At 47.7% G+C, this 12,776-nt stretch overlaps 2 protein-coding genes across 5 annotated transcripts in view; one reads left to right on the forward strand and one right to left on the reverse strand.

Annotated features, from left to right (window-relative positions):
- ANKRD17 (ankyrin repeat domain 17) overlaps positions 1-6,744 on the reverse strand; it is a 98,406-nt gene extending 91,662 nt beyond the window's left edge. For 2 of the 3 annotated variants that reach the window (XM_075501325.1, XM_075501324.1), the window contains exon 1: positions 6,172-6,744. In XM_075501325.1, the coding sequence (XP_075357440.1) occupies positions 6,172-6,537 (366 nt within the window). In that variant the 5' untranslated portion in view covers positions 6,538-6,744. The remainder of the gene's footprint in view (positions 1-6,171) is intronic. The other variant, XM_075501327.1, reaches the window with a different exon arrangement.
- Positions 6,745-11,601: 4,857 nt separating this feature from the next.
- The window catches only part of ALB (albumin), a 36,475-nt gene continuing 35,300 nt past the window's right edge, over positions 11,602-12,776 (forward strand). For both annotated transcript variants that reach the window (XM_075501337.1, XM_075501336.1), the window contains exon 1: positions 11,602-11,744. In XM_075501337.1, coding sequence (XP_075357452.1) covers positions 11,734-11,744 — 11 coding nt within the window. In that variant the 5' untranslated portion in view covers positions 11,602-11,733. The remainder of the gene's footprint in view (positions 11,745-12,776) is intronic.

Genomic DNA, 12,776 nt, shown 5'->3' on the forward strand with positions numbered 1-12,776 from the left:
CTACGTCTAACCAGACACCATTTGTCAGCTCTGCATACCTAGACTCTTTGCCATGCGCCTCAAGACGCTACTCCATCTTTGCTTACCACCTCAGCCGGTTAGCAGTGCCCTCCATCTCCCACCTGGCAGAGGAATTCTACTAACGCAGCCCCCTTCCATCCGGGGCACGGGCCAGTCGTCATCCACAGCGCGATGCCAGTCACGACTGAAAGGTGGTTAGCGGGGAATGGCGAAGCCAGCCAAATCATTATTCCAGTTCTCCAAACTGATTTTGCTGGAACCTTGTCTAGGGAACAATAGGGGAGGGACGTTAAACGTTTCTGGCTAATGCTTCCTGGGGCCAGCTACAGCAGATTTCACTTCTGTGAAACTCGGCCGCGGGATTCGCCCACCAAGAGCCCCATCAGCCCTGTTATTCCAGGCATTTTTGAGCAACATCCTTCACACACTTCCAGGCAATCTCGAATTCTACTTGTCTTCAGAGACAATCGAGGGATGCTAACTCTCGACAGTTATGTTACATCACACTTACCACATCCCTCACGCGAAATAAAACCCAAATCTCACCCACAACACCAACCCAGTTAAAATATCTTCTCTAAGAGCGGGTTTTGTGTTGGGAGTAGGTAACATACAGGCGAGAACTGGTGTTTCTGAAGCGTCATGATAAGGTTCTTGCGAGAGATGAAAGGAAGTCTGCCACGGACCCTGCTGCGGCTCAGCTGGTTTTACAGTCACATCAGTTCAACTCGTGTAAGGTTAACGATTGCTATACCAAGCTATACATTGTAGTAACTATACCGATGAGGGAAACGCCAAAAAACACCTTAGGTCTTACACAAGTTTGTTTTTTTTCCCCTAAGGTCTTCGGTTTTTTTTCACTATTATTTCTTCTTTTGAAGGGAAGAAACAAGACGGTACAGGCAAAAAACTGCCAAAATAGACAGAAAGAAAAAAAATTATGGCATAAACAACAAGCAAAATACAAGACTGAGCTGTCCATCAGGATGTCGCACGCTAACAAGGCCAAAGCCCAATTAGCTGCATGTTTAGTCACGTATTTGAAGACACAAGGAGACGGGAGTCATGGTAGTACAGGGAACGTATCATGCAGTGGTCAAGCAAGACATACGGGCTCTCTAGCAGCCCTGCAGAACCCAAAGGCCTTATTCCAGGGTTCTAATTAAGACAGTTGGGACTCCAAAAAAAATTGTAAAATAAATTCTGTTTCAGATCATCAGCTTACTTGAACACTGAAGCTGTTAAAGCCTTTTACAATTTCAGTATTGCAATCGTGTGCCTGTGACACTCATAAAAATCACACCAGTAAGCCCAAGTTTTCAGATTAACACCTTACATCTGAAGCTAAAGAAGTTAAGAGTAGCTTCTTTGCTTGAAGAAATTTTAGAAGACTGGCCATGTTTTGTTGTTTTATTTACTTCATCTTACTAGTTCAGTTCAATTTCTAATTCAGTTGCAGCTGAAACAACAAAAATGAACTTTTATTTACAGCAGCTATGAGGCCCAAGTGAAAAAAAAATGCTTAAGAAACAGCCAGAACATCTCAAAAACATCGTTTGCACAGGGCAGCGCTTTCAGGTATAGCTAACATTATCAGGCATTACGTTGAGGAAAGCTAATTGGCACGTCATATGAGAATCCAGTAACAAACTATACCAGTCAGAAAAAATGAAAGAAAGAACAGAAATAAACACACACAAATCCAAGACTGATTTACATCTAATCATCACGAGACTTTTTGCTCACGGAGAAAACTGAACTTACAAACTCTTTAAATGGATACGATATTAGGAAAAGCAATTATAAACTTCACTGCCAGCAGCAAACATCCTGTAAGATCAAAGACTTGAAATAAGCTTGTGAACAGTTTTTATTACACAATTAAACCTTCCTGTGTTTAATAAGAGAAGCTCTAATGCACTCTGGACATCAAATTTTTAGGTAGCAACTTGCTACTAGGACTTGCTCATTTTTTGCACTACTTCACTATTTATTGAAGACAAATGTTTAACAAAATCAGTACATACAAGAACACTTCCAAGAAACCTGCATATTTAAGTTTTTTATCTGAGCCTGTTCAGAGGAACTGCTAAACCATGTTTTCACCAAAAAAAAAAAAAAAGAGCAAATAATAAATTTCCCAAACAATAGCAATGTTCCCAAGCTCCACCTTATATGTCACCTTTCACTCGTCTAACCTGCTCGCCCTGCCCTCTGCCCCCCCCCCCCCCTTTTTTTTTTGATTCATGTCCTGAAAATCATTCTTTTAAGCAGCTTGGAAGACAGACCTTTGACTTGACCTAAGGCACAAATTTGACGGGCAGTTGTCTTTCTATTTGTTTCACACATTTACATATCGCTAATAAGCCATGCTAAATGGGGGGTGGAGGGTGCACTGTACAAAGCCCCAGCAAGAAGTAAAAGCAGCTTCCCATCAGGGATGCAATGAACAGACTTGCCCAAGAACACAGGCGTCTTCAAGAAGACTCCTCACACGATTCTAATCGAGAACAGAGATGCACCTTCAGCTCACCCTTAAGCATCCGACACGTCAACCGATTATATTTTCCATATGTGTCACTGCACCTATCCAGTTTTTGCCTGAACGCAGATTCCCTCCGAGTTACCACCTGACCAGAGCGGCACCACAGTCCTATTTAACAGCAATACAGCTCCCTAAACAGCTTACGAGACTACCTCTATGAGAACTGAACCATTTTGCTTCTTGTACATGATCGTTCACGAACTAAGGCCAGAATTCTGCCAGGAAGCATGCGAGCCGACCTCCTCCAGGATGTAACTTCTACTGTCATTTTTCTCTTACCTTAAGATTCCTCTTCCTGTGTACTGGAAAGAGTTGCCACTTTTTTTATTAACTGGTGGTTAGGGAAAAGGCAATTTGCCATTTACAGACAATACTGGACTGTGCTACCTAGAACCTTGAGTTTTTGGCAAGCAGCAATTTGCCGCAATTTCAAAAAACAACCTTGGAGGTTGCCATGAACATTGTAGTAAAGTTGTTGGTATGAAATAGCAATTTAACTTCTCCCAAAGCTCTATCCAGTGCCTATGCTTCCACACTGAGATCTAACGGAGTGTAGAAACAGACTGAGATGAAAACATCTGATTACAACTTTTTATTCCATTCCATCAGCTCAGCAACAACTGAGCCAAACAATGCCTTTCCACTCGTGGGGTTTGTGTGGTTCAGTATCTGCCAGAGTTCCGACTGTAACTCCTTTGACTTGTTGCTACTGTACTCCTGATTTTTAGAAGCTGTCTCATTAGCAGTCAAATCTCGAAGTACCTCACTTCAGAGATTAGAGAAGTCTTAAAAGTATTAAGCATGGGAAGGGCAAAAAATAGCCTAAGACAAACTGTCCTGAGTTAACAGACATCATGAACTGAATGGTTGGGAGGGAACACCATCTTATGCAGTGTTTCCACAATAGTTTCCATTTACAGCAAAACCATAAACTTAGATTTCTTTGTGTTTTTCATTTTATGTGCCTTCCAGACTGCCAGTAGTCAGAAGACCACAATCCAAGTGCTGAAAGCCACACAAGCTATGCACATCTCAAGTAAGTCTGAACTTAAAAAAAAAAAAAATTTAAGCCCCAAACAAATAAAATTCCCACAGTAGAAAAAACTTTTTTTTTTTAAGCTTCTAAAAGCCCAAATTAAACATCAGGTTGCTTTCAGACAAGGAAAACTCCCTTTTGCTGAGGACACTCAAAACATTTCCTCCCCAGGAGCTGCTGGGAACTACTTTGAAGTTAGATCCTCTACTCCATTAATCAGGCCATCCTCATGGTCACATTCCTAAAAGCTGTGATTTCAGCTGTGCGTGTTCTACAAGCTGGATCATTTCATCCTCAAGTCAGTGGGAGAAAGAGTAGGACAGGTTTTTTGCAAGCAACCCGAATGATCAAGAAAAAGAATTATTATAAACGAAGCTGATACGTGACAAAATGTATACTATCCTGAACTTCCTAAACTCAGTATTATTAACTTATTAATCACTTACTTAGCCCTGCTTAATATTTAATCCCAGACCATCCAGACTGGGAAAGCCTTCACTTTCTATGAATAAGATGAAAATGCCGGGGAAGCTTCCAGATGCCAAAACTGCCTTGCCAGCTCTTGGTATCTACAGCACATGTTTATTCTGTCAAAAAAAAGTGAAGTATTCTGCTGCTGCCTCATAACAGTTTAATGATCATTTGCTTTTTTCTCTCTCTGCAGGTCTCAAAGAATACTGAATAGGTACCTATGGCTGTGTAAGGCACTGCACGCAAGCAAAGGCTCGCCTCACCTAAGACCACATACATTCCTCGGTTGTCTCTGCCCTTCTCGTCACGCCATACGCGCTGTACCATTTGAAAGGTATCAGTGTAAGGAGCCATTTGGAAGAACGGCCACGGACCACAAAATAAACCTGCCTACGATTTTGCCAATAGGTCTGACTTCACACAAATCCTGTTGAAGGCTGCCGTCACGCAGAACTCATCTCAATGCTGAACTATCAACCGATGCATCTGCTAAGTCATTAGAGGGCCTTCGTGCCATCGCCAAACACCACCATAGCCAAACCCCCTGGACTGCGTTCAAGAGAGTAAGAGAGTTCTTCACGCGTCTGTAGGACCGCTGGGCAGCACAGTTCAGCACGTAAGCATGGCTGCCTATCTTACAAGTTTTGCACCTCAAAAACATCTACCTGCAAGATGATATTCGCTTTCCTAAAAAATAAACACTATGGAAACAAAATGCCAGGCATAATTACTTGTTAACTGAAAGACACTCATTGTGTGCAGTTTATCCCACAGAAGCTGGATAAAACGCTTCTTGTATCAACTTCTGCAGAAAGAAAACACAGAGCGCTTCTTAACCGTGGAAAAACCTATCACCATCTTAGCCCAGCCCTTCCTTAAACGTATCGGACTCTTCCTTCCCTTTCTTCCTGCTCGTTTTCATTTCTAACACTAAAGTAGATATACCACCTAAAAGCGAAACCGCTTAGGAATAAAGTTCCAAGAAAAGCTTACAAACTTGAGGTGGTCTTTTTGGAGGACGCTATCAAATAAAGCGGAAGTGAACATTCAGCTTGGAAGTTTACAGAATTAAAACTACTCCGCAAAGCAACTCTGTGTGACTATATATGCAAATAAGAAAGGGGCTTCAAGTCTTGCTCAGCCTTTTCCAGCCATACCTACCTGAAAGACCCAACATGAAACGAGAGCAAGTTAGTAACGCTTCCTTGTGCTTGTTTCAGCATTACATTGAAACGGTGGCTGCTGTCAGGTTCAGAGACCGCGTCGGACGAGGGCAAAACGCCCAGGGCTCTACGGCAGCCTTCGCTTCAGCTGCACGTTCACCCGCTTTTCTTCAAGGTGATCTATTCCCATCATTGGGAGCGCAGACAGCTTCCCAGCAACGCACCCAGAGCTGGGGCCCGTCTCCAAAGCCTCAGCCCGGCGGTACCGGCAGCATTCCCACCTTACGCTCTCCCATCGGCACGGCTCCCTGGCGCACGCAGACACAACGCACGGCGTCGAGGGGCACCTGCGGCGTTTCCCGGGCCCTTCGCTGCAGCGGCGCCCGACAAAAGCCACACGTGCCCCAGACCAGAGACGAAGGCCGTCGCCGGCTGAGGCTCCCGGGGAGCCTCCGACCCCCGCGGCGACCCCGGGCCGCCCCCCCGCGGCCCCCGACGGCCACCCCCGCCGCCCCGGGACCCCGCCCCCCCCCCCCCCCCACGCCCGCAGCCCGCGGGGGGCGGGCACTGGCGGCCGCTCCCGCCGGCTTCACCGAGGCGGGAGGTGCGCGGGGCCCTCCCGCCAGCCCCGGCGCCTCGCCGTGCCCCGCGTCCCGGCCCCCGGTCCCGCCCCGCCACGAGGCCGCCGCCGGGCGGCGCGGGGCTGCCCCGTCCCTGCCGCTGCGGCAGGTCCCGGCGGGAGGCGGGGGAGGCGGGAGCAGCGAGGAATTACGAAACCGGATCAGTAGGGCAACCCCGGGGCCGCCCCGCCACCCCCCGCTGCCCCGGCCTCCTCTCCGTGGGCATCGCCCCCCTCCCCCCCCGCCCCCCCGGCCAGGCGGAGCAGCCCCGGCCCCGCAGCCTCCCCAATCCCGGGGCGCCCGTCCCCGCGGTACCTCGGAGACCTCCTCTTCTTCCTCTTCCTCGTCGTCGTCGTCGTCCTCCTCCTCCTCGCTGCCGTTGTTGCTGCTCTCGCTGCCGCCGCCGCCGCTCTCGCTGCTGCTGGCCGGCCGGCCGGCCCGCCCGCTCCGCTTCGCCTTCGTCGGCGCCTTCTTCTTCAGCAGCAGGTCGCACACCCGCACCAGCCCCCGCGGCGCCGCCGCCGCCGCCGCCCCGGGCGGGCACGACGGCGGCGAGGTGCCGGCGCCGCCGCTCAGCCCCTCCGGGGGACCGGGCCCCGCCGTGGCGCTCCCGGCGTCGCCGCCGTCACCGCCTCCCTCCGCCGCCGCCGCCGCTGCCGCCGCGCCGGCCGCCTTCTCCATGGCCGCCGATCCGCCTCGCTCAGCGCCGGCGCCCGGCGAGGAAGAAGGAGGAGGAGGAGGAGGAGGCTCCCGGGGCCGCCGCCGCTGTCTCGGTCACCTCTAGCGCCGGCGCCGCGCCACCTCTCGCGATACTTGTCGTCGCCGCCGCCTTCGGCAGCGGCGGGCGCCGCTCCCGCCGCAACAGCCGCCGCCGCCCCGCGCCCGCCCGCCCCCGCCGCCGCCGCCGCCCGGCTCGCTCGGCCTCGGCTCGGCCCCGCGCTCCCCCGCCCCTCCCCGCGCCCGCTCCGTCGCGGCACCCTCCTGGCGGCGACCCCTTCCGTGCGTGCCTCGGTCACCGCCCCGGCGCCGGAAGCGCCGCCAACGTCATCACCCGCCGCGGCGGCGCCGTGCGGCCGCTTTCCTTCCCTTCCCTTCCCTTCCCGCCTCGCCCCGCCCCCGCGCCTGCTGAGGCGGCCGCGGCCCGCGGCGGGGATGGCGGCGATCTCCCGTCCCCGTCCCCGCCCCGCGGGGCTGCTGCCGAGTGGAAGGAGCGCGGGGAAAGGCCCTGCGCGCCCCGCCGTCCCCGGCGAAGAGAGACGATGGTTTGGCAGGGCGGCTTCAGCGGGAGCGAAGCGGCGGCCGGGCCGCTCGTGTGGCTGTCGCCTGGCCTTGAGTTACCTCGCCAAACTAAGGGCCGGGAGAGCGGTAAGCCTGCGCCTTAGCAAGCACCGCTTTCCGTGGAGCCGCCCGGCCGTGCGGTGCGCGTGGGAGCGGGCCGGTAGGCGGTAACCCTCCTCAGGAAATGGCGAACGCGCGGCCGAGGCCTGAGCTCGACGCCGCCGTGAAACCACAGGATACGTATTTGCAGTTACAAGTGGTGTTCTGTCACACCGTGCGTACTCACTGGGCGCTGTGCGTCCAAAGGCAATCTCCTAAACCCTGTTTTAAAATAAATTTGGTGGCGTATCACTAAAAAAGCAGGAAACGTCAAGATACCTGTGTCACTTTGACCATACGCTTTAATTACACCCTTTAACTCTGTCCCTGTATGCTGTTTCCTCCCTCAGGCCCCCCGCCCCGGACTTCCATCCCCAACACAGACGTGGGGCGTTAATACTCGACTGGTTTTTCGTGTGGAAAAACAGTCGCCTCCATCGAGGCAGGTCAGGTCCTGCAGTAACAAAAGCCGTGCGGCAGTTAAATACAGGCAGTCGATGCGTGCTCATTGAAGGAATGGGCTTTTTTTTTTTCTTTTTTTTTTTTTTAGACCTGATGGGAATCAACAAGGAAAACGTTTTTAATCACAGAAACACGTGATTGTAAAGTCAGTAATGGCTCTAATGTGCTGGTACGCTACGGATGTTTTGGAATTGGTGTTTCGAGCCAAAAGTGTCTATTCCACTTAAAGAAATGCAAAGAGCTTATCGTTACTTGATTACTCTTAAGTGTTGTCTTTTGTCTTATTTGGATAATGTCAGAACGCACCGGTTATGTCTGCAGCACCTCTGAAATGAAGCATTGCTTTAAAAAAAAATTCTCAAAGAACTGACGCTCATCATGAAAGCAAGTCTGCACAGTTTCCCCCCAAATCTTCATGTTCCTTACATCCTACCAAAACCTACCTCTTGTCACATGCCTCTATATGTTCTTAATAAAAGGACTGCATCAGTGGTAACAGCACCACTATGAACTTACAACATTATTTCTAAGTCATCCAGCTATAACTGTAGTTCTTAACCTCTAATCTTCAGGTACGAGGTCTAAACTGAACAATATATTTATAAATACCTCTGTAGATGACAGTTTGGTGTGATCCGGGAGGAATAACCTGAATGTTCCAGCCACCTACCTAGTACTTCCTGGTATGACTGCGCAAAAATCTCAAAACAGTGCAAGATGCGTGACGGCAGATCAGTGACAATAGTGCTTTTGTCCTCTTGTGGCAAATGCGTTGATTTTTACAGATTTATATCAAGACACAAGCACAAGTTAAGCATTTGTGATTTGTTGTAATCACAACAAGCAGAAAACAGAATTGTAAGTGACTACAGGTAACCTCAGCCTTACCACCTGAGATCCATGGTGTGCGTGTGAAAAGGATGTCACTTTTTTCAAGTGATAAGCCTGGAAAAGTGACCTAGTATTCATGGTTTGATCCAAGAGGTGCCTGACTTCTTTACAGAAAACATGTCTTAGATTTCTTTGGCTGTACAGGCAAGCCCGGCAGAGGAACAGATTGTCCGAATGCACCAAATTCTCCCGCTTGGATTCAGGAAGGGTGGTTGCAGGACTGAATTTTACCCTTTGAGTGGTTAGCAAGGAGTTGCCCTCTTTGTCCCTTTCCGGTGCAGCGTAAGGTTGAGGAAATGGAATCGAAGGGTCAGTCCGCCACTGAGCTGATCTAGGCCAAGCGGGGTGCCAGTAATGCTCGGTTCGATTGTGTTACAAATCTGCATTTTAATACCGGGCTGCAGCATTTGCACATTACTTCAAGTATCCCTTTAAGCTGTTAGGCTTGGAAAGGGCCTTTAGAGCCATCCCATCCAGTTTCTTGCTAATGAAAGCAGCTGTATTATTTTATCGCTCCGCGTTGTATTCTCAAGCCCTGAATCAGATGGCGTAGTTACAAAACACCATGTTTGTTGGCACAGGCAGCATGGCCTATCTGAGACTATTTGTTCAGTTTCTTTTACGATGGTGACCTCTGTTCTGATCAAAGAGTTGCTCCTTCCAATCTTGCAGTGTAGAGCAAGTCGTTTTCCTCCATTTTTATCACATACAATTTATACCTGCTCTCCCTACCAACCCTGACTAGTTTGAGCCTTTTGTGAGTGCAACAGCACTAAAAGCCTTCGTGGTCTTTAGAGAAGCTTAGTGTTAGATTCACTGGGCTTATAAGCTTGGGTTTTGTCATGGGCAAAAGCTGCTAATGCAAGTCAGCTAGCGATCTTGCGATGGTTTGAACGAGAGGACGCCTTGGGAAGGCGTGAAACTTCTCCAGGTTGCGTAACAGCGCTTTATATTTTAGAAACCCAGAATAAAGCATTCTGGTAGATACCGTGATAAATCATCAAGATGGGCTTATAATGAAAGAGTAAATAATTAAGATAATTTTTTTTGTATCCCAGTTTCCATATGGGTGCATGACCCAAAGCTGTGTTTCCTGTTCATAGGGCCCTTAGGTAATGGATTACATAGCAATGCAAAGTCAGTATAGGTCCTCATCAGGGAAGTAATACCTAAAAAATACATTTCCTTTTGTGAGTCTGTGAGGTTGATTAACTTTGGACATTTGAGTTTGTTGCTAGCATAAAGCTGCAGGAAATCTTGAGAAAAATAATAATCCTTCGTTATCCCTTTGATCCGTGACTTCTACTTCAGTGTTTATTCAGTTCTCTTCCAGTTATTGATCACTCCACCGAACACTCAATATGAATAGCAGGAAAACCTGAGGTTTTAATTCAGTGAATGCTTTCAGGAACTGTCTCGTGCATGCCAGATTCTTTAAAAAGTTCTATGGGACAACTCACATGTTTAAACCTATGCCGTGGTGTAATTATCTGCTTGGATCGGCTTTCAGTTTCATTTATAACTGCTGGAAGCAGTATCATCATCAAAGTCAGGAAGCAGGGATATTGAGTTTTGTTTGCAGTTATAACTGATACAGGAACTGAAAAAAGTTATTCCTGGTTTGAGTTTTAGTAACCCCTCCAACACACACACACAAGCACATAACATGCATATTTTCACACCCCGAAAGTCTGACTTTTGCTTCCACCCGCCCTTCTGCCCTGATTTAACGTGTGCACCCTCTCCCTCCTGGGTCGTACACGTGTCAGCTGATTCAGCCCACCTATGCTCTGTGCCGTGCTGTCCAGCAGTCCGAAGCACACTCTGTTCACACTCAGCTCTTACTTTCCAGGTATTTTTTCACCCCAGGAGCTCCTGAACGACGATCAGAACTTCTGAAATTATCGATTGAGGGCTGGAGGGAAAAAGGGTGAAAGAAGGTGTCTCATTCTTGATGTGCAAAGATTAAATAATCTAGCTTTTAACTTCCATAGCTTTTACTGTAAATGCACTGAAATGGGACTTCTGAATCGCTGAAACAGTTTTCTTTTTGGGAAGGGATGGATGTATTTTCTCTCTGTATTTGTTTTTGTGACAACTTCGTGAGTTTTTAACCCAAACTCAGGACTGCTACAACCGCCACAAGGCTACATTTGCCCATTGTCTCACTCTAGCAGTTTCAGTATCAATTTGTCTCTTTTTGTGAATACAACTGCTTCAGCTGAGTTCCTGTAAGTGCTAAAGAGTGACTGCCTCTTAGAAAGGGTGACTGCTGTCAGCCTAAAACCACTCCCCCCGCGTTTTTGTCTCTTCGTGTCAAGGCTGAGTTATGTCTAGTTTTAATATTTGTCACAGTAGGAGGAACATAGGAGGAGCATAGAAGTTACACATCTCCAGATGAGATGATTGTCCAAATGAGCTGTGAAATTAATCCAAAACCGAAATCATGCCACTCTCACTGGTTATAGGATGAGTGAATTCATTGGTTATCTTTGATGCATACAGTTTTGCGGTTGTTGCAGCTTCTATATGTGCTGCAATGTTTTTATTCCTATCATTCTGGGAATTGTGAAACCCAAATGATTGTATTCCTTCGACACACTTACCGAAAGGACTGGCTCACCGAACCTCCTTGATGCATAGCATTGTCTCAAAAAAAAGTGGAAGACTCATCTGAAATGGGAGGCAAGATAAACTAAAATTAGACCATCGTTAATTATTTTAAACAGAAATAATAAAATTTAAGTTGTTCAGCAATTATGCAGTTACTGCTGACCAAGTCAAAGGGAGAAAGAAGGAAAAGAACACAAATGTCTCTTTACACATTTAGAGAACTACTGTTTTCTGTGATACATATTTTAAGGTTTGGCTAAAACACTCAGTTTTAATAACTGTAAATTACATGTGGAAAAGAATGATTAACAGGAGTTTTTATGCAGACATGGCATTTACTTTAAATTACTTTTTTTAAAATCTGTTTTTCTCCATGACAGCAAGTTTCCTGTGAGCATCTCAATTGGTGTGGCCTTGTGAGTAAAGAAAGTCAAGAAAATCCAGACAGATTCAGCATTTAACAAGAGCGGTGCTAGCCTGGAAGAACTGCTTAGAGTTACAGCAGCCCTGTTCATCAAGGGACAGCACCTCTATATGTGCAGAAGGTAAAGCATTTACATTAATGCTAACACTCAAATACACCCGGTATGAAGGCCCATTTGGGATTGACTTCTGCCTATGTTTGGCCTGGTAAGCCAGGTGATTTTGCCCTTTGCTACGCTTATCCATCATCAGTGTCAGTTTGAAATGCATGCATATCCTGCTTGAGTGTCTTGAAAATTATTTGTCTTCTATCTCAGATACTGATATTACATGTTCTGATAGTTGCCCTTAAACCTTAATACAACATCATGCCAGCTTTGACCAATTCCTCACAGGGAGGATTGGGAAAGTAAAAACAAGTCCAGAAAGCAAACCCTTTTAAAGATTGGTTCGCTGAAGAAATACGCAAGTGCTCTGTTAAAAAAGAAAAAGCGCAGTTGTTCTACAGGAAACGACGGCCTTCCATCCAGTTAAGTCTTTGCTAACGAAGACTAACCTTCTCCTTGTTCCTTCATGATGTCATCACTAGAAGCGATTGACTAGATCTCAAGGAGCGTTGCCAGTTGCATTCATCCACCCGCAAGACATCACAGTCCAGAGTGGTGTTTGATGCCAGGGCGTTTGCTGGGAGGCCAGTAGGAGTGCTGGAGGCGTTCAGTGGCAGGGCATAGTGCTGGTTTGGGTCCGAATGCGATCATGTCTGCCAGTACACTTGGAGTTGGTTCAGATAGTTTTGTGGGACTTACTCACTGCTGCTTCTGGTGTGTTTTTGAGGGAAAGCACTCCCAAGTTTGGGGTGCAGATTTTTCATCTTGCTGTCCTAGCTCGAGCGTTTGGGCAGAGGCACACATGCTAACGTAGCTAGCTAGTTGTGGCCACGCGGGCCTAGTTTTTTCAAAGAATCTGACAAGTGTTAAAAATAGAATAACAGCACAAGAGTAGTGATGTATAATACACCACTACTATTTTGGGGCTGGAAACTCAGAGTTCTAGTTAGAGATACGAGACTTGGCAACAGCCTTCGTGTAAGAGTACTGCAAGCAAAAGACTACAATTTAAGATAGCGCTTGAGAAATGTGTGTACAGTGTAGGTG

The sequence above is a fragment of the Mycteria americana genome, chromosome 4, assembly GCF_035582795.1.
Source record: "Mycteria americana isolate JAX WOST 10 ecotype Jacksonville Zoo and Gardens chromosome 4, USCA_MyAme_1.0, whole genome shotgun sequence".
Taxonomy (NCBI): Eukaryota; Metazoa; Chordata; class Aves; order Ciconiiformes; family Ciconiidae; genus Mycteria; species Mycteria americana.